The sequence below is a fragment of the Megascapheus bottae genome, chromosome 7 (genome assembly GCF_031878675.1).
Source record: "Megascapheus bottae isolate mThoBot1 chromosome 7, mThoBot2.hap1, whole genome shotgun sequence".
Taxonomy (NCBI): domain Eukaryota; kingdom Metazoa; phylum Chordata; class Mammalia; order Rodentia; family Geomyidae; genus Megascapheus; species Megascapheus bottae.
This window is the reverse complement of record NC_143515.1, coordinates 41,787,228-41,812,808: the sequence shown is the minus strand read 5'-3', so window position 1 is coordinate 41,812,808 and position 25,581 is coordinate 41,787,228. Positions and strand designations below refer to the sequence as shown.

The following is a 25,581-nucleotide window of genomic DNA, read 5'->3' as shown; positions in this document are numbered from 1 at the left end:
ATGAATGAACAAAACAAAGAAACATGGGAAATCAGTAAACAATTTGGTGGTTTTTGTTTCTTGTTTTTGCCAGTCCTGGGGCTTGAACTCGGGACCTGAGCACTGTCCTTAGGTTTTCTCAAGGCTAGAGCTCTACCACTTGAGCCCTAACTCCATTTGCAGCTTTTTTTCTATGTATGTGGTAGCAAGGAATTGAACCTGAGTCTCCATGAATGCTAGGCAAGCACTCTACCACTAGGCCAAACTCTCTGCCCCCAGTGAACATTTTTAAAGTAAACAGTAGCATACCAAGGAAAACTATGGATACGCCACTACATTATCTACCAAGTACTCTTAGATTATCATTTATTAGACAAGATATGGGAAAGAACAAGATCTAAGGTAAGTAATTTTTAAAGACATTTTCAAAAATAGCAGGTACTGGTGGCTCACAAGTATCCTAGCTTCAGGAGGCTGAAATCTGAGGATCATGATTTGAAGCCTGCCCATGAAGAAAAAGAAAAGTTCGTGAGACTCTTATCTCCAATTTAAAGTTGGAAGCAGAGGTGAGATCCAAATGGTAGAATAACAGCCTTCAGAGAAAAAACTAAGCAAGAATATGTGAGACACTCATAGTGGGACTGTTTCAGTATGTATACAAAAAGAAAAAAAAAAGATAATGGATTGAAAATAATTAAGCCGGGTGGCTGATGGCTCAAGCTTGTAATACTAGCTACTCCAGAGGCTGAGATCTGAGGACTACAGTTTGAAGCCAGCCCAGGCAGAAAAATCCATGAGACTCTTATCTCTAAAAATGATTCCGAAAACACTGGAAGTGGCACTGTGGTTCAAGTGGTAAAATGCCAGCCCTGAGCCAAGAGGCTTTGGGACAGTTTTCAGGCCCTGAGTTCAAGTCCCAGGACTGGTCAAAAAAAGAAAATCATTTCTAACCAGGTGTGTTGGAGCATGCCAGTGAGCCTAGCATTTGGAAGGTCTAGGCAAGGTTACAAATTAAAGAAAAGCCTGAGCTACAATAATGAGGTCTTATTTCAAAACAAAATGTAACAATGACCAAACAACAACAAAAAAACTTCTTTATACTTCTAATTCACAAGTCTACTTCAAAGCATCTCTTCTGAGATCAAGTAACAGCCCTAAAGCATTCATACTTTATCTCAAATTGAATTCACCTTAAGTTTTTCATTCAGAAAACCAGTACTATTCAGGCCTACAATGCTAGCTACTCCAGACTGAGATCTGAGGATCACCATTCAAAGCCAGACCAGTCAGGAAAGTCCATGAGACTCTTATCTCTAATTAACCATCTAAAAATCAGAAGTAGAGCTGTGGTTCAAAGTAGTACAACACCAGCTTTAAGCAAAAGAAGTCCACAGACAGTGCCCAGAGTTCAAGCCCCATAATGGACAAAATAACAACAAACCCAATACCATTTCTAAGTCTCCCTTCTTGAATCCTTGTTTCTTCCTCCTCCTCCTCCTCTTCTCCTTCTGCCACCCAGTAACTTTGTTTCTGCCTGCTACTCACTTTTTTTCCACTGTCACCATCCAATTCTAGGGCACTGTCAACTCATTCCTGATATATGGTGATATATGAACTCAGAAAGCTGAGTCAGGAGGATCATAAGTTCAGGACTAGCATTGGCTTACACAGAAAAACCTTGAACAAAATAGTGTTTAATAAAACAAAAGCAACTAAATCCAATCTGCTAAAGATCAAGTGGGACAGCACCCACAACTGAGTTGAAGGCCCAGGACAGGCACACATACACAAAACAAAAACTAAAAATAGTATGTCTGGATCATATTAAGCATATAGTTCATCAATAATCAATCTGGTTCCTACACTTTCTATTAAAGCCATTCCTAAGAACATTATTTTTCTCTCAATACAGAGATGTGACAAGATTTTATGGAAAAGAAATCTAACAGTCACCTCACTATCATCCACTGCCACTTTTCCTGAAGGAGGTTTGAATGTTGCAAGCATTTCTAGTAAATCAAATAGAGTAGTCAAATGAGGCTCTTGTAATAGCAAAAGCATTGGAATGTTGTCCTTTTGAGGGGGTGGCAAGCAAGATGCAGGCAGTTGAACACCTTCTCCTTTTCGTTCTCTCCTTGGTGCACCCAAAGATACAAACACCATCTAAGAAAATATTTTTTTTAAAAGGAGAAATAGAAGGAAAAAGTTACACATCAAGATAACAACAAAACCTCCCTTAAAAATTTAATGTAAAGGGCTGGGAATGTGGCTTAGAGGTAGAGTGCCTATCTAGCATGCATGAAGCCCTGGGTTCAGTTTCTCATATCACAGACACAGAAAAAAACCAGAAATGGTGCTGTGGCTCAAGTGGTAGAATGCTGGCCTTAAGTAAAAGAAGCTGAGGGACAGTGCCCAGGCCTTGAGTTCAAGCCCAAGCACTAGCAAGAAAAAAAATAAAAATTAAAAAAATTTAATATAAGCAATAAGAACTGTGTTTTAAATACTTTTGACTATTAAATCATTGACAAATAATTAAAACTAAACTATAATTTATGTACCTGCATATCCTTAAAACCAAGCTCATGAAGTGCTTTTTCATCATAATCTGTTGTTAACTCATGTCCAGATGAAATCATCCTGACAGGTCCCATGAGGCCACCTTAAAAATAATAGAAAAAGGAAGCCAATTTTTTATGAGATAATTTATTTGCTAACAAGATAGCTAGAACAAAAACCTTATGTATAGTAACCTTAAGGATAATTTTTAAAAAGTATTATACTTGATGCAAGTGGATATAGTACTAATACACACACACGTCATAGTTAATAGGGGGAAAAAACATGTTCTAAATGAATATTCTCTAGTATTTTTTTTTTTTTTGGCCAGTCATGGGGCTTGAACTCAGGGCCTGGACACTGGCCTTGAGTTTTCTCAAGGCTAGTGCTCTACCACTTGAAGAACAGCATCACTTCCGGCTTTTTCTGTGTATGTGGCACCCAGGAATTGAACCCGGGTGCTCGTGCATGATAGGCAAGCACTCTACCACTAGGCCAGGCTCCCAGTCCCCCTTTTTTTTTTTTTTAAATCAATTTCCCTTCATTATACTTGCTGTATAACTATTATTCCTTTACCATTATTTTCCAAGTACTACTTTTTATTTGCTAACCTAACCAAATGTATCAAATGTTTCATTGCTGATCTTTGTACTGAAAATATTAGTAATCATTATCAATGATAAGACAATATACATAATCCCATCTATGTGGAAAGGTAAGACTCCGTTTCAGATCAGCCTAAGCTGAAATGTTCACTAGTCCCTCTTCTCAACCCTTAGCAGGCACAGTGGCATACCTAGTACGTGGGATGCTCAGATGGGAGGACCTTAACGGAGGTAACCTGGACATAGTAGTGGTATTCCCTTGTCAGTGAAGCAACTTTGGAAAGCCTAAAATAAGCTATTTGGTCCAGGAAATCATTATTGCAGGAAAGAACTCCTATCTTAAAATAACCAACAACAAACAGGGTGGCTTACTGACTGATCACTTGCCTAACAATTATAATGTCCCAAGTTTAATCCCAGCACTACAAAAAAATCACAACAATAATAGCAATAAAAAGATGGTTTATCTGAGTCAGTAAGCTGCTCTCAAAAGTCAACTCAGATAGTTTGTGGTTTATTTATAACTTTGAATTCCACTTCTTTTAAGATAGATTGTTCATGATATGTATCATAGTTTGAGTATTTGTGTACCCCCAAACTGAATGTGAATTTTTTTTTTTTTACTGGGGTTTCAACTGAGATCTTGTGCTTACTATGCAGGCACATTATCAGTTGATCCACTCAGTCCTTTTGGACTTGTTATTTTTGGATAGGATATCACTTTATACTTGAGCTAGCCTGGACTACACTTTTATGGTTTCCAGTATCACTGAGATGACAGGCATACACCACTGTTCGTAGTCACTGGTCAAGATACAGAGTCTTGAAAACTTTTTTTTGTGGCCTGGCAAACTTTAAACAACAATGCCTCCCAAGCAGCCAAGATTACACAATTAAGGTACCACATCTGGCCATATGTTTTAACCTTGGTTATAATACTAGGAGGAGCCTTTGCACAGATACAAGATCATGAAAGAACTGCCTTGTTGAATGGGATTAGTGTCCATATCAAAGACCTCTAGGGAAGTATGCCTACTCCTTTCTTAATTCATGTGAGGTCATATTCAAAAGTCTTCTTCTACAAGAAAACAGACCTTCAATAAGCAATAGCATCTACCACTTCCTTTATCTTGGATGTCTCAGCCTCCACAAGGAAACCTAAATTTCTATTATGTATAAAGCACTCAGTTTATGGGATATTGCTATAGCAACCTGCATGACTATAAAAACATGTTGATGTTCATTACAATGGCCAAACCAGATTTTACAATAAACCATAGTACTTTCTATCTTTTAATACTTAAGTATGTAGCCAATAATCCTACCTACTCAGGAAGTAGAGAGCTCAGGACTGTGCTTCAATGCCACTCCAGACAAGAAGTGTTTCAGATATCATCTCCATTATTAAAAGGTTGAGTATGAGGACCTGGAGTTCGGCCTAGTGGTAGAGTGCTTGCTTAGTATGCACAAAAATCCAGGTTTGATTCCTCGGTACCACATACATAAAAAAAGCCAGAAGTGATGCTGTAGCTCAAGTGGTAACCCTGAGAAAGCCCAAGGACAGTGCAGTACTCAGGGCCCTGAGTTCAAGCCCCAGGACTGGCATTCAACCAGGCACTACAAAACCCATGAGACTCTTATATCCAATTAATCAGAAGTGGCGCTGTGGCTCAAGGGATAGTGGTAGCCTCCAGGTCAAGAGTTCAGGAACAGCACCCACACCGAGAGTTCAAGTTCCACAACTGACAAATAAAAGCTTGAAAAATTCATCACAGGAAAATAAAGTTCTAAAGTTCACTAGAAAAAAACAAGTATCAAATAGAAACATACCTATATACTGTCATAAAATGATAATAAAAATTGTAAGTAAATAGTAAAATTAAAGAGAAGAAATAAAAAATAAGTAATTAGATTAAATGTAAATGATGTAAAAATGCTACCACATAAAATGAAGATTTGGGGCCAGGGGTACGTAGTGGTAAAGTGCTTGGCTAGCATGCATGAAAACCTGGGTTCAATTCTTTGGTACCACATACACAGAAAAGCCAAAAGTGGTGCTGTGGCTCAAGTGGTAAAGTGCTATCTTTGAGGAATGTCCAAGGACAGTGCTCACCCCCTGACTCCAAGCTCCAGGGCTGGCTAAATAAATAAATAAATAAAGCACAAGGAAGGTTTAACAATTAAAACACCACCAATATCCTCAAAAAGGTATGATGACTAGAAATACAAAAACAATTCATAGACATTAAGAACTAATGACAGAAATCAACAACTTCATTAAGGGAAGCAAAAGAAAAAAAAAACACTCTCAGGAAAAATTGAGTTAAATTTCTTAGTAATGAAACATAGGAAAGAAATACTTAGTAGATGAATTATTAGATCAAACTATATAAAAATATTATACTGTTCAGAAGGAAAATACAAAATATCTACATCACCAGTACAAAAACATTTTTCCAAATTGAAAGACTCATGCTGCCAAAATAAAAGGCCCTATTAATACCTCAGCATTAAAGGAACCACAATTTTTTTTTTTTTGCCAGTCCTGGGTTTGAGCTCAGGGCCTGAGCACTGTCCTTGGACTTTCTCAAGGTTAGAGCTCTACCACTTGAGCCTCAGCACCACTTCCGGCTTTTTTCTATGTATGTGGTACCGAGGAATCGAACCCGGGTCTTCATGCATGCTAGGCAAGCACTTTAACCACTAGGCCAAACTCCTGGCCCCAGAACCACAATTTTTTAAAATAGGGCCAGACTCTAAAATTTCTTACAGTATGGACAAGAGTAATTAGTCTATCAGAAAAAGGATAAACAAGTTTAAAAATATCAGAAAATATCATGGATTCCTGAATCATAATATCAAAACTTTAAGACAAAATTACTTCCAATCTAGTTTTGTTTGTTGTAGGGCTTAAACCCAGGGCCTGGGCACTGTCCCTGGGGTTTTTTTTTCTTAAGGTTAGTGTTCTACCATTTTGAGCCACAGCTCCAGTTCTGGTTGATACTGAATTACATTATAGGAGATTAAATGGGGGGGGGGAGAAACTGAGAAAATGATACTAGAAACAAGATATAGGAAAGAGTGAAAAGCCATCATTAGGAGGATGATAAAGAGAGACCTCTGTCATTGCTGTGTGCTAGACTCCACAGTAAAATATGTGTTTTTAAAGAAATAAGAACCTTCGTAATGAAAAACCCTGCTGCCATGATAGTGGGATTTTTTTTTTCATTTCAGAAAAGCATCAACAATTAAAATTAACCTGGTCCACATTATGCTTTCTTTTTGTTTTTTGCAGTACTGGAGTTTGAACTCAGGGCCACATACTTATTAGGCAGGTAACATTACTATCGGAGCCATAGTTCTAGTCATGCCTGTCTTATTTTTTAAAAAAAAAAAGTGCTATTTATTAAGCCAGGTACTAATGGTTAATCCTAGCTACTCAGGAAGCTGAGATTTGAGGATAGAGATTTTAAGAATGCTCAGACAGGAAAATCTGAAAGATTCCAATCTTTAATAAAATTATCAAAAAGCCAAAGTAGAGCTGTTACTCATCAGGTAGAGTGCTATTCTTTTCTTTTTCTGTCAGTTTTGGGGCTTGAACTCCGGGCCTGGGCACTGTCTCTAAGCTTTTGAACTCAAGGCTACCGTCTTACCCCAGGGCCTGAGTGTGCTCCCTGAGTGCTTCAGGTCAAGGCTATGGCCCTACCCCAGGAGCCACAGCACCACTTCTGGTTTTCAAGTGGTAAATTAGAGGTAAGAGTCTCAGGGTCTTTAGTGCCTGGGCCAGCTGTGAACCATGATCCTTAGATCTCAGTCTTCTGAGAAGCTAGGATTATAGGCACACCTGGCTTAGAGTGCTATTCTTAAGTGAAAAAAGCTCAGGACAGAGCCCAGGCCCTGAGTTCCAAATAATAGCAATAAAGAAAATTAAAAACATAATTTTTTTTAAAAACAGAGTGTTAATAAGTTTAATGTTCTCATCTCCATATCCTATTATGTTTGAAATAGGAAATATTTACCCTATAGACGAAAATCTGATTTGACTTCAAAGTTAATCAGGAAGGGAAGGGGAAGGAGAGAGGGAGGGGAGGGAAAAGAAGAAAGGGAAGGAAAGGAATGGAGGGATTCAAAAAGGGAAAGAGGGACCTTCTGACACTATTACTGTTTGATATTCCATAATTTTATCAGTATTACAGGCCTAAGGAACACCTCGAATTTTACTTGAAAACTTTCCCATTGATATTTATCAAAGAAAGCTTTATCAGCTAGTTAGGAAAGCTTACAAGCTTTTTATCTCCTGTCATCTTTTAAATAATAGTGTTACATTTCTCTTTACCTCAATCTACTAGGAGTATAGTTGCCAAAAATGAATCCAAAACTTGAGATAATGTTTAGGGGCAAGGGAAAGGTTGTTACTAAGGAAAAATACCCACATAGGTTTTACTAGTATTATAGTTCTTCATCTGAGTTGAAAGAACTTGAACTTTCATTTTGCTGTTATTCATTTCATACATTCCTCTGTAAGTTTCACACACTTCAACATAACATAATCAGGTAATTTTGGCCAGAAATTCTACACCTACAGACTCATTGTAGCACTACTTATAACAGAAAAAAAATGTATGTCAAATATGATGGCACACCACAGTAATCCAGTTAAGAGGGAGAGAAAGAAGGACTGAAATGCAAGTTCGAGGCTAATCTAGATGACTTCATGAAACCTTTTCTGAAGAAATAAAGCTTAAAAAGAACTGGAGTTGTAGCTCAGTGGTAAAGCACTTACCTAGAATACACACAGGCCCTGGGTTCAATGCCCAGTACCTCAAAAAAGAAAAGAAAAGAAGAATGGAAGTAAGCTAAATGTTCATTAATAAAGAAGAGGTTAAAAAAAAAAAATCACAGTCTGCCCTGTGAATGAAATAACTTTCTAAAACTAAGCTACTGTAACTAAGCTGGAATAATTTTCTAATGAAATGTTAAGCAGTAAAAGCAAAGACTAGAATATGAATATGGTGAGTGTGTGCGTGCGCGCGCGCGTGTGTGTGTGTGTGTGTGAGTGCACACATGTGCCTCTTCACTCAAGTCTGGCATTCTACCACTTAAGCCACACTTCCCCTGTGCTAGTTATCTGGAGATTAACAGTCATGGATATGTTACCCACAACTGGTTCTAAACCACAATTCTCAGATCTGCCTCCTGAGTATCTAAGATTATAGCTGTGAACCCAGTAGTGATGCTACCAGTTGTGTTTATATAGGAAAGACAGACAGAAGGATGAATGGATACATACATGCCACATACGTAGGCTATTTATCTTAATATTTCTTGAAGAATATATATGGGAATACTGTATCTCAAGAAAAGGGAAACAGTTTAGAGATGGGAATAAGAAGGAAACTTTACATATACTAAAAGATATATATAAGCAAGTAAATAAAATGTTAAGCATATTTTAAATATTTTTGTGTGTGTGCTAGCCTTGGAGCTTCAACTTAGGGCCTAGACATTGACCCTGAGCATTTTTACTCAAGGTTAGTGTTCTAGTACTTGAGTCAAAGCCCTTATTTCTTGATTTTTGCTGGTTGAGTGGAGATTTTTTTAAAAGTCTCATGGACTTTGTTGCTCAGGTTCGATTTAACCTGTGATCCTCTCTGATCTCAGTCTCCTGCGAAGCTAGGATTATAGGCATGAGCCACTAGCACCTGGCAAGAATTGTAATACCTCTCTCTCTCTCTCTCTCTCTGTCTCTTTCTCTCTCTCTCTCTCCCACTAGCACCTGGCAAGAATTGTAATACATCTCTCTCTATCTATACACACATATATACACAAAATATGTATATATACATATACATATATTAATATATATATGAAATCCCTTATGAAAATATGTTCAGGTTCAGAAACCTCTACCTAACTATAAACATTTTATCCCCTTATTTCTGGTTTTGAATATTTCACTGACTTTATTAGCTGAGCATTCGCAATGAAAACATTCAAAATCTTATGCACATATCACACAGGCACTCAAAATGGTTCCAATCTAAAAACATTTCAGATTTGTCTGTTAGAGATGTTTAATTTGTATTCAACCTATTATTAAAACCACTAAAATTTTTAAACACAAAGTAATAGTTTTCATGGTGTTTTTTTTTTTTTCTTTTTTGAGTGGGTCATGGGGCTAGAACTCGGCCTGGGCGCTGTCCCTGAGCTCTTCAGCTCAATGCTACCACCCCACCCTTGAGACCTAATATATATTTTATGACCACATGAAAAAATAAATATCCTAAGACTGTACTGTTTACATATGCTATGAAATAAGCAACAATAAAATATGGTAAAAAAAAAAAAAGAACAGCAAAGAAAAAAACTTGAGTAAAAGAAGTACATCAAGTCTAAATTTACAAAATATTTCAAAATGATTATCAAATAAATTTACAATGTTTTGAATGACCTTATCAAGAGTAAATAAAATTTCAAACTGCTTTGTTGAGATATAACTCCCTTATACACTTTTTGAAGATAATAAAAAAAATTTTCCTAGAAAAGATGACTGTTCATAAACAATCTATGAAGTCTTTCAGCAATTTTTCTATGTGAAAATGAGTAGTACCAGAAGAGGCAAGTCCAGTTAGTTCATAGAGAGTAAACTTTTTACTTTTTTTGAAACTTAACCCCTTACAGCAAAAGCATTAGAAATGTGGGACCTTTTGGGTCTTGGGAGTTGTAGCTCCTGAAGAAGCTCACAAATGTGAAGAAGCTCACATAAAAAGATTTAATAGTGGTATTAGCTTTCCTTTTGACTGTCCACCTTTTTCAATAAGGAGCAATTTCCAAGGTGCCATCTTGGTAGCAGAAAGCAGCCTTCCTCAGATTCTTGGCACTTTGATCTAATATTTCCCAGTCTCCAAATCATTACAAATAAATTTCCGGTATTTATAAAATACCCCATATAAGGAATTTGATTAGAGCAGGAAAAAAAATGGACTGAAAGAGCTGCTGAACAACATAAAAAAAATTTTTAAATCAAAATTTGAATGATCAGACTTACCAGGAAACTCTGCCTTTCTGCTGCTTTGACCAAACTCCTGAAGTTGAGCTTGTTGATTTATTTGTTCTTTCTGTAAATTTTCATACCAATGAGTTACTTCAGCCCTAAGATCTGCTACCTGGTCACTAGGATACATTTCAATAGTCATCTGAAATATGAGATGCAATCAATTTTAAAATATTAAAACTAAATTAAAATTTCAAAACAAACCACAAAAGCCCAACCACCAAATATGTGAAGTTGGAGATGTTAACAATTTAGAAATTAATATTCTACTCACCTTATCAGGAAGTCCAGCTGGCTGGCATACAACCCTTAAAGGCAAAGACTGTTTGTCACTGAGCGCTTTCAAATGACTACTAATACCGGTGCCTTCTATTTGCCACTGTCTCAGATGATATGCAAACCTGAAACAAGACAAAAACACAAATAAAATACTATCAAAAATCATTTTAATGTTGCACAGATTTTTAAGTTTTACAAGCTGGAAATGTTTAGAGTTCTATGTACCAATTTACTATGTAAGCACTGTATTTATTTATTTGTTCATTTATTTTGGTCATGGGGCTTGAACTCTGGGCTTGGGTATTATCCCTGAGCTCTTCACCTCAAGGTTAGTGCTGTACCAGTTGAGCCACAGCACCACTTCTGTAAACACTGTATTTTTATTTAGACTCATTGCATTGGAAAAAAAAAAAAAAAAAAACCTGGGGCCAGAATTTGACCTACTGGTTAAAGTGCTTGCCTAGCATGCACGAAGACCCAGGTTCGATTCCTTGGCACTACATATATAGAAAAAGCCGAAAGTGGTGCTGAGGCTCAAGTGGTAGAATTCTAGCCTTGAGAAACTCCAAGGACAGTGCTCAGGCCCTGAGCTCAAACCCAGGACTAGCAAAAAAAAAAAAAAAAAAAAAAAAAAAAAACAAACAAACAACAACAAAAAAAAAAAACACCAAAAAAAAAAAAAAAGCTAACACATAATCAACTAAGAGCTGTTTAAGAAATAGTCCTCAAGAAAAATTACCACGAAGGAAAAGCTTACTAAGAAATATTAAAGAGGTAATTAAGGAAGGGTGACACTGAGATGGAAATACACTCTAGCAATAAAATGAATCACTTCTAAAATTTGGGCTTTGACTTATTGGTAAAAATGTAAAATGAACAAAAAAAACATAGTCCAAAGAAAAAGAGGCAGGAAGGAAGATACTAACTTACCATTTCTCTGTAAAAGGGGACACTGAGGGAAAATATGACTTTCATATAAGTAACACAATATTTTGTTCCTATGACTAAGCAAAACAAGGTTTTCTGTTGGGTATTTCAAGGCCAGGGTTGACCTGGGATATTTTATGTCAAAAATTTACTCTTGTTGAAAGGCACCGGAAGACTATCAAAACCATCATATGACATCTCAGTTCTCTACTCTTCAGACTGCAGTAAACTTCCCATTCCCAAGTTGTGGTACTTTATACTGCAATAGTTAATAGTTAAGAAAATAAATGAAAAACGGTTTAAAAAGGGGGAAAAAACAAGTCAGCTGCCAATGGGTCACACCTGTAATCCTAGCTATTGAGGAGACAAAGATACAAGGACCGCAGTTTGAAAATAGCCTTGGCAGGAAAGTCAATGAAACTAAAGTACAAAAAACAAACAAAAAACAGAAGTGGGGACTGGGAGTTTGGCCTAGTGGTAGAGTGCTTGCCTAGCATGCACGAAGACCCAGGTTCAACATAAACGTAGGCACCACACACATAGAAAAAGCCAGAAGTGGTGCTGTGGCTCCAGTGGAAGAGCACTAGCCTTGAGAAAGCCCAAGAAAAGTGTTCAAGCCCTGAGTTCAAGACCCAGGACTGGCAAAAAAACAAACAAACAACAACAAAAAAAAAACACCCAAAAAACAAAAAAGACAGAAGTGGAGCTGTAGCCTAAGGAGTACAACACCCACCTCGAAAAAAGCAGCTCAGGGTCAGAGTCCAAGCCCTGAATTCAAGAAGCAGGAATGGTACACACACAAAAATGGTGGTTGGAAATATAGACGTGGTGAATTTTAATGAAGTACATGTATGTATAGACATATCACAATGAAATTCCTATAAAAATTAACATGCTAATAAAAAAAATTAAAATATTTTAAGAAATTAGTCACTTTGAAGAATCACACATATAATATTTTATATTTTCAGCTCATAACTAAGAGGCAATTTTAAGTGAGTAACAGTAAGGAGATTAAGCAGTTGATACCATACAATGATACTAGACAAATTTTACATGAAAGTGCCTATTCTTTCTTTTAAACAACCACTTAGGTGTTTTTGCTGCTCAATTTTATGTATTTTCTAGTTCCACTTGTATCATATAAAATAACCATATTTTTAGTGGGCGCGCGCGTGTGCACACACACACACACAGAAGATAATGAAAACTTTTCATATAGGATGTGGGGGCATGAGCTTATAATTCAAGCTACTAGAGTGGTATATACGGGAGAATCTGGGTTATAGGCATGACTCAAGTGGTAAATACTTGACTAGGAAACATAAGGCCCTAAGTTTAAAACCTAGTATCCCTCCCTCCCCTTCTCCCTCTCCTTCTCCCTTTCTGCCCCCCCCACCTCTCTCTCATGATGACGATGATAATTCATGGGTTAAAACAAGGTTTACATATATGAAAAAGGGTTTGAGTGTTCTGACTCATTAAATCACTGGATTGAATCACTGGATTGATTTGTTATATCAGTCTGTGTAGTGGGGCTTGAACTCTGGGCCTGGGTGCTATCCCTGACCTCTTCAGCCCAAGGCTAGTGCTCTACTGCTTGAGCCACAGAGCCATTTCCAGTTTCGTGGTGGTTAATTAGAGATAAGACTCTCACAAACTTTTGTACCCAGGCTGGCTTTCAACCGCAATCCTCATATCTCAGTCTGCTAAGTAGCTAGGATTACAGGTATGAGCCACCACGGCCTGGCTTGTTTCTTTTTCTCTTCTCAATGCTAGCATTCTACAACTTTAGCCAAAGACCCATTTCCAACTTTTTGTTGGTTAACTGGAGATAAGAGTTTCAGGGACTCTGTCTGAACTGGCTAGAATGGTGATCCTCAGACCACAGCCTCCTAAACAAGTAGGATTGCAGGTATAAACCACCAGTGCCTGGCCAACTGTAGTTTTAAAAGAAGTATATGTATTATTTATCACAAGGTTAAATATTATAGTAATACACTGTACAAGGCTCATTTTATTTATTTATTTAGCCAGTCATGGAGCTTGGACTCAGGGCCTAAGCATGTCCATAGCCTTTCCACAAGGCTAGTGCTCTACCACTTGAGCCACAGCACCACTCCTAGCTTTTTCAATTTATGTGGCACAGAGGAGTTGAACCCAGGTATTCGTGCATGCTAGGCAAACACCCTACCAGGAGGACAAACTCCAATCTTGATTTATTTTTGACATACAAAAAAACTTAAAAAATGGTTCATCATTAACAGTAACTATTATTTCTTATAGGAAGAGAGCAATCATAGAAACATGTAAATTATCTATCTTAATGGAATATCTGAATTTTACAATGAATATTTATTGTTTTTACTAATTTAAGTAAGGTATCATTTATTTTTCTAAAGAGATGAAAGTATAAGAAACTTTGATGTTTCTGTGAAAATATATTAAAAGTTTCCTAATAGTAATTAATAATCACACTATCATTTAAGCAGAATTTCTATGACTTGAAATAAAAAATTTTTCAATGTTCAAATGTTTCAAATTATGTATACTATTTATAAGGAATGTGTAAGAAATCTTATTCAGTATTTCTGGTAGTTCAAGTAAAACATTAATATAAATTACATGACTTTAGTATTAACCTAAGATCTGAAGTTGAAAGAAGTTATTAATTTTAACAATTTTTCAACACAGTTCTTAGTATTTTATATTTACTCATAATTAATTACTTTTAACAAACAGAATTTCTTAATTAAAACTACTCACCTTTTATTTTAGTTGAAATATTCATAAATGTTAATTTGCTTTATTTCTGTATTACACAGAGTATGTCTAAATTAATTATACAGATATTCATTAACAGAATTTTTTGGTCATGTTTCCATGGTAAATGGAAATTCAAAATTAAAATACTGTCTCCTAGTCCAGGGAGAAAAAAAAACAGCAAATGAAACAAATGACTCAACGTGATTCAACTATGAAAGATTTATTTGATGTTGGTGAGAGTATAGTGCAACTTGTTTTGGTAATGGTGTTCCTGGCATTTCAAATGGTAATTTGTTATCTTCTTAAAGAGGGAATGCTGTGCCAAAATTCTTATTCATGCTTATCTTTTCAGAGTCTAGTAACTTAAAGTTGTGCAATATCTATTAAGAAACAATATTGCCAATTTATAGTGAAATGGTACACATTCTGAATTAAAAATTACCTCAATTACTAACCCTTTAGTATTGGTAATTATGCTTTCTACTTCCCCTTAATAAAAACTTTATTTTCAGCAATATATTTTAGACATTAAACAATGAAAGAGGAAATTCATTCTTATAAGATGGTATAAAAAAAATTACCTTCTCCTAAAAGCTTCCAAATGTGTCTTCAACATAAGTAATCCTCTTTCTATGACTGTGAGGCTTGAATGTGATTCTTGTTCAAGACTGCTAGAAGCTATCATAAGACTTTCCATGCACTTACTAATGAATTCTTGCTCCTTCTCCAAACCTGTCTTACCTGAAACCAAAACGTTTACATACTATGTTAATTATACTGATTTAAGGGAAACAAAACAAAGTATACTATAGTAAAATAGCTTCACATAAAATTACCAATTGAACAAAATTCCAAACAACTTACCATTAATATAGTAAGAGTTAATATACTGAATAGCTGCTCGACTGACATCACCAGATTGTGCTCTTAAAGCAATGCCCCAAAATTGGTCCATACCACATAGCTAGGAAAGAAAAATAGGTTGTCATCTCTAAATTGTTTGTTAAATGATGTAACTAATCTAAAGACTGGAGTATCAAACTTACAAACCATCATGAAAAAAGTTAAAACCACCAAAAAATAATATTTTTCAAAATAGAAAAAGGCAATTTCAAGCTAGGCACAGTGGCTCACACCTGTAATCCTAGCTACACAGGAGACTGGGATCTGAGGATCGAGGTTCAAAACCACATCGGGCACAAAAGTCCGTTAGACTCTCACCACTAATAAACCACCAAAAAATGAGACACGGAACTGTGCTTCAAGGGGAAGGGCAGAAGCCTTGAGCTGAAGACCTCGGGACAACCCCCAGGCACAGAGTTCAAGTTCCACAACAGACCAAAAAAAGGAAAAAAAAAAAAGAAAAAAGGAAGAAAAAGAAAAAGGCAATTCTTATTTTCTAGAGCTATTAAGTAAAGATAAGCCTTGAAATTTTCCTCAGTTAATGAAGAATTTTTTAATCAATTATACTGATTCAAATATATTTATTTATAAAACAACTAAACAAGATGTTTAGCTCACAAACTATAATTACGAAGTAAAAGAATTCTCAAGTCTCCAAAAAACGCTACAAAGGAATTAAATGATGAGAAAAAACTGGTAAAACCATGCTTCTATGCTTTATCCAAGTTGTATTAACAAGAAATTAAAAACTTATTAGGGCCGTGAGTTTGGCCTAGTGATAAAGTGCTTGCCTAGCATGCATGAAGACCCAGGTTAGATTCCATGGTACCATATACATAGAAAAAAGATGGAAGTGGTGCCGTGGCTTAAGTGGTAGAGAAAGTGGCTTAAGTGGTGAGAAAGTCCAAGGACAGTACTCAGGCCCTGAGTTAAAGGCCCAGGATGGGCAAAAAAAAAAAAAAAAAAGACATTAACCAAATTTTCATGCAAATTTGTGGTAATAGCTATAATATGACAAAAGAATGGTTTCTATATCAATTATACTAAAAGTCAGGATTCAAAGCTCTCAAAAGGTACGCAGGATAAGGAAAGATAACCTCCTAGCAGGTTAATTAACAGCTTTTCTCCTAAAGAAGTGGTACTAACTCATTACTAAAGCATGACTACCACTTAGCAAATCAAATAAAAAAAATAAAGGAAAAAGATGCACAACAAACATACCAGGTACCATACGAATAACATTACCTTTATCTTTTTCCTCCTAACAGAAACTTGTAAGGAAAACAATGAAAAATATGAAGGGACAATATAAAAATTAAAGTTATAAATAGAATTACAATAAGGCAAGCTTATAAGCAACAATTCATGTTAGAAGAGTGAAAAAAATGCACTCAACATCTATTAGAAAAACTAGAAAAGGGGCCGGGAGTTTGGCCTAGTGGTTAAAGTGCTTGCCTAGCATGCATGAACACCGGGATTCGATTCCTTGGCACCACATACATACAAAAAAGCCAGAAGTGGTGCTGAGGCTCAAGTGGTAGAGCTCTTGCCTTGAGAAAGTCCAAGGACAGTGCTCACACCCTGAGATCAAGCCCAGGACTGGCAAAAAAAAAAAAAAAAAAAAAAACTAGAAAAGTGTAATAATCTTAAGCCTAAAATATAACTATTGGGACCTTATGACTCATGATTATGAACAACTTAGGCAAATTTTATTCGAGAAGATAAGTTACTGACAGGAATTGTGGTGGAGCTAAATGTTCCAAGGGGAATTAAAAGCTTGCCTATAACAAAACAAATTTAAAATGAACTTTACTAATTGGGGGCAGGGGGAACATTTCGGGGAAGGGAAAGTAGGAGAAAAATGAGGCAAAGGTAATAATGTCTGAAAAGAACTACAGTCACTAACTTACTTACATATGTAACTGTAAACCCTCTGTAATTAGCCTTGACAATAAAATAAAAAATGAATTTTGGACCGGGTACCAAGGGCTTACACTTGTAATCCTTGCTACTCAGTAGGCTGAGACCTGAGATCTCATTTCAAAGCCAGCACGGACACCAAAAAAAAAAAAAAAAAATAGTGAGATTCTTATCTCCAATGAACTAGGAGGAAACCAGAGTGGTGTTGTGGCTCAAATGGTAGATCACTAGCCTTGAGGTGAAGAGCTTAAAGACAATGCCCAGGTTGAGTTCAAGCCCTACAACCAATAAAAAAAACTAAACAAGGGGCCAGGAGTTTGGTCTAGTGGTAGAGTGCTTGCCTAGCATGCACAAAGACCCGGGTTCAATTCCTTGGTACCACATACATAGAAAAAGCTGGAAGTGGTGTTGAAGCTCAAAGCTGATAGAGCTCTAGCCCTGAGAATGTCTGAGGATAGTGCCTAGGCCCTAAGCTCAAGCCTAGGACTGGCAAATTTTTACCAACATACATGCATACATGCATACATACATACACACACACAGAACATGAAATAAATTTGAACTACCAAAAAAAACCCCAAAATTTAAGCTTGACACAAACAAACCTTCCTATGACATAAAATATTTGATTGTACTCCAAGAATACCCTAATAACTGTTTTTCTTTTCTATCAAAGAAACTGATAAGTTTTTAAGTACAAGCAAAGTTATATTTTTAGGACTGAAAAAAATCACCAAATCTGCATTTATGTAGCTATTAAGAACCAAAAGATAAAATTTTTCAAAACCCAGAATAAAATTATATTTGAGCCAGATGAAGTGGCTCATGCCAATAATCCTATTCAGTAGTCAGAGAGCTGAAGATCATGGTTCAAAGCCAGCCCGGCACTAAAAAGCCTGTAAGACTCTTATCTTTAATTAATCACCAGAAAACTGGAAATGGGGCTGTGGCTCATGGAGTAGCCTTGAGCTACTGAGGTCAGGGACAAAGCCCAGGCCCAGAGTTCAAGTATCATAACCGAAAAAAAAAATACATATATGTAGATATACATATGTTATATATATATGATAGTAAATTGAAAGCTTAGTAGAAATGTAATTCAATAATCTAATTTGAGGAAAATTAAACAATGACCTCATAAAATATTGAGTATAAAGCCATACCTCAGAGTTTGAACCACCATCATAGGCACTGGTAGCCAATCTAGCCAAGTTACACAAATGCTGAAACAGGTTTAATCCAGTCATGCTAATCGTTTCAGGTTTTAGCTGGGGCATCTTAGGGGAAAAATATTAATCAAAGTTTAGCTGATAATCAAGTTAACAGATTTTATTTTATTAAGTAAAAGTTGACAAATTTAATATTATTGAAAACACAGAAGGAACAGAATCACCTCAGAATATATACAAAATTACCACTTGAGCCACAGCACTACTTCTGGCTTTTCTATGTATATGGTACCCAGGAATTGAACACGGTCTTCATGCATGCTAGGCAAGTACTCTACCACTAGGCTAAACTCCCAGCCCCAGATTATAATTTTAATTGAGACTAAAATCTTTTGAACTTTTACTTTGTGGAATTCTATTAATCATTCATCTATATTGTCATAGTCATTTCTGTTCTTCAGAGGAAAGACTTGAAGTCTATGAATTAAATCTGTGTTTGGGACATACCAATGCGCAAGGCTAAGCCAGGAGGACTCAAGAGTCCCATATACATGCTAGACAAGTTTAATAGAAAGCTACTTTGGCAATCTAATTTAAGGAAAATTCCACTTGTCAACTCAAATTTCTAGTCAACATTCCAAATTTAAATATTTAATTTTTCCAAAGTTCTATTGAGGCATAACTGAAACCTATTTGATATACATCTCTATTTTCAAGATATAAACAAACATTAATCATAAAAATAAATAGCTGTGCACTGATGGCTCACACCTATAATTCTAGCTACTTAACAGGCTGATCTGAAGATTGTGGTTTGAAGCCAATTCAGACCACAAGCTTGAAGTAGAGGTATGCTTCAAGTTGAGCCAAAAAGTTCAGGGATCACTCAATGGCCAGAAGGGACCTGTGGCTTAAGTTGTAGACTGCCAGCCTCAAGCGAAACTTCAGGGACAAGGCCCTGAGTTTAAGCCCAAAGATTTGTATTCATGAAAGCATACTGTTTGTATTATACTAAGGACTTCAAATTTAGTATGATTTTAGTTCTACTTGTAACTTGGCCTTGGATCTACTGAGAAGTTTCAATGACACATTCTGAAACTCACTTGTATAAATTTCATCACACACATGTGACAAATTATAACAGCCTCCATAATCTCAATAATAAGCAGGGGAGGGAGAGCCCCATCAGGCACAGTACTACAAGGATGTAATCACAATTACTTGAGAGACAGAAACTGGTAAGAACATATTTTGAAGCTAACCTGGGACCTAAGAAATAGCAATTTACCATATTACCCCACAAACTGGGACTAGTGGTTTACAATTTTGGTCCCAACTACTGAGAGGCATAGATTTTGGCCCCAGGTAACAAACACAAGATCTTGGCCCCAGGTAAAAAATGCAAGATCTGGGCCAGGAGCATAGCCTAATAGTAGAGTGCTCACCTACCATACATGAAGCCCTGGGTTCAATTGCTCGATACCACATACACAGAAAAAGTCAGATATGGCACTATGCTCAAGTGGCAGAGCTCTAGCCATGAGCAAAACGTGTCCAAGGACAGTTCCCAGGCCCTGAATTCAAGCCTCAGGACTGGCAAAAAAAAAAAAAAAAAAAAAAATCTGAAAAAAATAACTAAGAAACAAAAACAACTAAAACCAACCAAAAAAACACAGGAGGTTAAAAGCATGATTCAAGTTATAGAGCTGATGACTATCAAGTGTAAAGCCCTGAGAACTAGGCCTAGTACACCCTTCCCAGAAAACAAAAACATGGGAATGATCCCATTAGGAAAAACTACCATTTGAAGTAACTATGGTGTCTTAAGAACAAGAAAATCTTCAATATCAAATCTAAGCACTGATCTGTATTTGCTCTGAAATTTAACAGAAACTATTTGATTAAAGAAAAGTCATGGGCCGGGAGTTTGACCTCACTAGGGTGCTTGCCTAGCATGCAGGAAGATCTGGGATTGATTCCTCGGTCCCATATACATAGAAAAAGCCGGAAGCACTGCTGTGGCTCTAGCCTTGAGAAAGCCCAAGGACAGTGCACAGGCCCTGAGTTGAAAGCCAGGGCTAACCAAACAAAAACAAAAACAACAACAACAAAAAAAAACCCACACGATAAAGGACAAAAGTGAAATCTGAGTAGCAAAAAAGTATATAAAGATTGCTAAAAAGGAGGTGATTGGTCTTCTTAGGGAAGTACTAGAGTTTCAATTCAAGATGTTGGGACTGCTAGGCAGGAACTCTACCAAGGTCTTATTTTCAGCCCAGCACAGCTCTACTTTTATAAAAAGTATACTGAAAAAGGAAAAATTCTTTAAGGTTGTGACCTGAGGATTGTAGTTTGAAGTCAGCCCAGACCAGTAGAGGTATGGCTTAAGTTGTACAGAGCTTGCCTTGGGAAAAAACTAGTTCCTGAGTTTAAACTCCAGTAGTAGCACCAAAAAAGAGGAAAAATACATAGTTCATATATAAAAATAAGAAAAGAAAGCAAAGTATTATTTAAAAAATAAAAGCATCTAGGAAATAGTTACCTTCTCCAAGAAGAGATGTTTGTACGTTTCCATTCCCATAGCATGTTGATCTTTACTTCGAACTTGATTTAAAAACCAATGAAGTGCATCATCATAGCACTCAGAATCTTCCACTAAACAATGCCATAAAATGTCAACTTGTTCTAAACTTAATCCTAGATTAAAAACATGTTGTATTTTAGTAACTATAAAAAAATAAATCCAGTTACCTATCTCCTCTTAGATGTGTGCAAATATATATATGTGTGTGTATTTGATTTACATAAAGATTGTGGTACATTTACTATCTCAATAAAAATTCCTCTGCTTTCTTTTCTGAGAACCTTTGAATGAGGACACATACTATATTTTGCTTCTGTGTTATTACGCCACAGCAAGAAATAAAAAGAAAATAACTAGCTAAGCATGGTGGCTGATGCCTGTAATCCTAACTATTCAGGAGGCTGAGGTCTAAGGATCACAATTCAAAGCCAGTATGGGCACTAACGGCCAAGAGACTCTTATCACCAATTAAGCACCAGAAAACAAGAAGGGGTGCTATGGCTCAATGTGCCCTTGAGCTGAAGTACTCAGGGACAGCGCCAAGGTTGAGTTCAAGCACCATGACTGATTAAAAAAAAAAAAAATTCACTAACAAATATTTACAAAATGTAAATGTAACTTCACAATGCACATGTCACCTAAAAAAAGTAAGTGAAGTATTCCACAAGAGTCAATGTCTAATAAACATAAGAATTCTTCCTAAAATATGAAGATATCGTTATAATAAAAATGACTAAAATCTCAAAATTCTAGTAAGTTAGTTTTAAGGTTTAGTGATTATATACAGAGAGACCTCAACATGCAAAGGCAATTCTCTAAGCATAGGAGATTGGTCTAAGCCAGAGATTTGAAAATTACTATGAAATATGTTATAAAAAGTATGATTATATTTAAGATTTCAACCGTAATCTCAAATATAACACTGTCTGAATATTTACTTAAAACTTAAAGGCATGAGTAAATTTATTAGCTAACAATAGTTATGAGGAAGTGTTCATTGTTTTATTTATATACATTTCAAAACAGATCTTTAAAAATGTATTAAAATTCTTACTGAAATGATCAGGTGATCCCAGAGTTGAAAACACACAAGTCAGGAATTGAAGTCGAACCTGAACTTCAGCACTATGACTGTACCTATAAAAGGTAATTAAAGTAAATATATGAAAGACTTGTCTTATTTTCAGATATATATTAACCTTAACATACCAAAAGAAGCAAAAATCTGTAACAGTTCACAACTTCTCATTATTTTAATTACATAATTTTGATCACACAAAAATATATTCATAAAGCTTTAAATGTTTGGAGGAGGAAGACAGGAAGGAAGAGAGGAAGGGCAAAAAGAGAGGAGGAGGAGGAAGCCAGGCACTATAATCATGCCTATAATCCAAACTATTCAGAAGGCTGTGATCTGAGGATCACAGTGGGAAGCCAGCCTTAAGAGGAAAGTCTGTGAGACTCATCTCCAATAAGTGGCACTGTGGCTCAGAGTAGAAAAGCATTAGCGTTGAGCAAAAGAGCTCAAGGACTGTGCACAGGCCCTGAGTTCAAGCCTCAGAATGCCCCCCCCAAGATATACATTTGAAATTTAAACGATAATTTCTCAGTCAGGACCAGTGAATCATGCCTATAATCTAAGCCAGTTGAGAGGCTAAAATGAGGAAGATCGTGGTTTAAGGCTAACCCAAGCTTTATATCACAATATTCTTCTCACAACAGCTGGTTGCAGTGTCAAGTATCTGTCATTCCAGTTAGTAAGAGGCTAAGGTTGGGAGGAGATTCAAGTCAGGAGGACATTCAAGTCTATAAGATTCCATCTTAATAAAAAGAAGCTATGTTAGAAAGCTAAAATTAGAAGATTCAACAGTCCAGGCTTTGGCCTTAATAAGAAGACCTCTCACAAATAACCAATGCACCACTTCTGGGAATTTAGGGAGAACATCACAAGCAACAACATTATAAAAAAAACAAACAATTGGGGCCGGGAGTTTGGCCTAGTGGTTAAAGTGCTTGCCTAGCATGCATGAAGACTCGGGTTCGATTCCTCGGTACCACATACATAGAAAAAAGCCAGAAGTAGTGCTGAGGCTCAAGTGGTAGAGCTCTAGCCTTGAGAAAGTCCAAGGACAGTGCTCAGGCCCTGAGCTCAAGCCCAGGACTGGCAAAAAAAAAAAAAAAAAAAAAAACCACTTGCACATCCATATTTACTGCTGTAAATAGCCAAGCTATGGGAACAGCCCAGATGCACTACAATAGGTAAGTGGATCCAAAAAATGTACCTATACACAGCAGAATTTTACACAGCCTTTAGAAAGAATATTATTATGTCTTTTGCAGGGAAATGAATGGACCTGTAAAAATCATGTTAGCTGAGATAAGCCAAGCTCAGAGAGACAGATGAAGCAGGTTTTCTCTCATATGTAGAAACTAAATCTACAAATATACTGGGACATATGATACTAGACACATACAAAGAGAAAAGGAGGATACTCATAGGGAAGAAACAAAAACACAATACCCCTGACATATAAAATATTAAAAATTAAACCCAAGAAATGAAAAAAAGAAGCCGAGCGCTGGTGGCTCACGCCTGTAATCCTAGCTACTGAGGAGGCTGAGATTTGAGGATCACGGTTCAAAGACGGCCTAGGCACTAAAAAGTCCATGAGACTTTTAGATCTCCAATTAGCCACTAGAAAACCAGAAGTAGTGCTGTGGCTCAAGGGGTAGGGCAATAGCCTTGAGCTGAAGAGCACAAGGACAGTACCCAGGACCAAAGTTCAATTCCCACAACCAACAAAAAAAAAAAAAAAAAGCTAGGAGTTAGGAAAGGGGTGACACTGTCCAAAAAGAAATGTACTCATTATCTGACATACTGCATCCATTAAACAAAAAACACCATTACCATTTCACTGAAGTTTATCAAGAATTTATCTGATAGAAAACTGACATTCGTAATTTATGACAAATTCAATGATTCATATACAGTTTTTATAAGATCTGTTAAGCAGGTGAGTCCACATAATTCTCTGAGAATCGTTTGTCGGAATGTCAGAAAGAAGCATTTAGTATGCTTTGACATAGGAAGTCATTGAAAGGATTTGAGGATGAAGGTAGGAGAGAAAGTTGGCATTTAAATTTCTTTAGCAATCCAGTGAATCATGGATGAAAAGATCAATACCTGTGAATCAGTATGTTCTAGTTTCAACAAGTTCTAGAGTAACCAATCATGAGTTCTGAAGGGAATAGTCCAGCCTAATTCTGATCTTTCCCTTACATAGAGTCTAAAGTCCTTCACAATTCAATTTCTTATAACTACCAAGTATTTGCAAAATTATTAACTTTTCCAAAATTGGCATGCAAACATTACAGTATCAATGGAAGGAGCAATCCCATTTAACCTATGTAAGAGGTACTTACAGTGCATGTTTTTGTCTTCCTTCTCTAACAGCTTGAATGTAGTATACCAGATTATCAAAGAAAAGCTTCATCATGTTCAGTTCTTTTTCTGCCCACCTGGACCAAGGGAAAATAAAAAAAAAACTTTTTAAAAAGGACAAAGGTGCTGGGTGCTGGTGGCTCATGCCTATAAGTCTAGCCACTCAGGAGAAAAAGTTATGAGGATCCTGGTTCAAAGACAGCACTGGCAGAGAAGCCCAAGAGACTCTTATCTCCAATTAACCACCAGAAAATTCCAAGTGGAACTGTGGCTCAAGGCACTAGCCTTGAGCGTAATAGCCCAGATTAGCACCCAAACCCTATTCAAGCCCTAACAAATGATTTTTTTAAAAAACGACAGAGGGGAAAGGTCAAAATATATTCTTGGACAAAAAAAAAAGCTTTAAAATGTCAAGTGTAGGGCCGGGGGTTTGGCCTAGTGGTAGTGTGGTAGAGGGCTTGCCTAGCATGCACGAAGACCCAGGTTCGATTCCTCAGTACCACATATACAGAAAAATGCTGGAAGTGGTGCTGAGGCTCAAGTGGTAGAGCTCTAGCCTTGAGAAAGTCCAAGGACAGTGCTCACACCCTGAGCTCAAGCCCAGGACTGGCAAAAAAAAAAAAATTGTCAAGTGTAAAAGTCTTATTAAAAACTGACAAGCATTGGGCTGTGTAAGTGGCTCAGTGCTCACCTGAGTTCCCTGGGTTTAACTCCCGTACCACATACACACACACAAAAAAAAAAAAGCAAGAAGGGCTGCTGTGGCTCGAGTGCTAGCCATGAGCAAAAAGAAGCTCAGTCAGAGCCCAGACCCAGAGTTCAAACCCCAGGACTGGCAAAAAATAAATAAATAAAAATAAATAAAATTGGGGCCGGGAGTTTGGCCTAGTGGTTATAGTGCTTGCCTAGCATGCACGAAGACCCAGGTTCGATTCCTTGGTACCACATATATAGAAAAAGCCAGAAGTGGTGCTGAGGCTCAAGTGGTAGAGTTCTAGCCTTGAGAAAGTCCAAGGACAGTGCTCAGGCCCTGAGCTCAAGCCCAGGACTGGCAATAAATAAATAAAATAAATAAATAAAATAAATAAGGGGAAAATTGACAAACATTATATTTGAATAGTGAAAAGATAGTAAAAATTATTCCTTAATTTTTATGAATTTAGAATTTAAAGTACTGGATCTTAAGCTCAAAATATTCAATACATATTAAAAGGATAAAACGTTTCAAAGTTTGCTATTATATTAGTTAATATTAAAAGTAATATACCATTTCATAAAAATTATTTAATATACCATTTCATAAAAATTATCTACAGGCCTTGGCTGTCATATCAAAGATTTAAACATTACAACCTGGCATATAAAAAGCGTATAATGAAAGTTTACTGGATGCACCT

General features: G+C 36.5%; 1 protein-coding gene across 2 annotated transcripts in view; it reads right to left on the bottom strand.

Moving 5' to 3' along the window:
• Nucleotides 1-25,581, bottom strand: part of Usp34 (ubiquitin specific peptidase 34) — a 206,822-nt gene that overhangs the window by 99,732 nt on the left and 81,509 nt on the right. For both annotated transcript variants that reach the window (XM_090336851.1, XM_090336852.1), the window contains exons 20-29: nucleotides 24,166-24,261; nucleotides 21,797-21,879; nucleotides 20,701-20,855; nucleotides 18,153-18,266; nucleotides 15,031-15,130; nucleotides 14,748-14,907; nucleotides 10,469-10,595; nucleotides 10,189-10,336; nucleotides 2,538-2,638; nucleotides 1,933-2,142 (exon numbers count right to left, since the gene is read on the bottom strand). In XM_090336851.1, coding sequence (XP_090192977.1) covers nucleotides 1,933-2,142; nucleotides 2,538-2,638; nucleotides 10,189-10,336; nucleotides 10,469-10,595; nucleotides 14,748-14,907; nucleotides 15,031-15,130; nucleotides 18,153-18,266; nucleotides 20,701-20,855; nucleotides 21,797-21,879; nucleotides 24,166-24,261 — 1,294 coding nt within the window. The remainder of the gene's footprint in view (nucleotides 1-1,932; nucleotides 2,143-2,537; nucleotides 2,639-10,188; nucleotides 10,337-10,468; nucleotides 10,596-14,747; nucleotides 14,908-15,030; nucleotides 15,131-18,152; nucleotides 18,267-20,700; nucleotides 20,856-21,796; nucleotides 21,880-24,165; nucleotides 24,262-25,581) is intronic.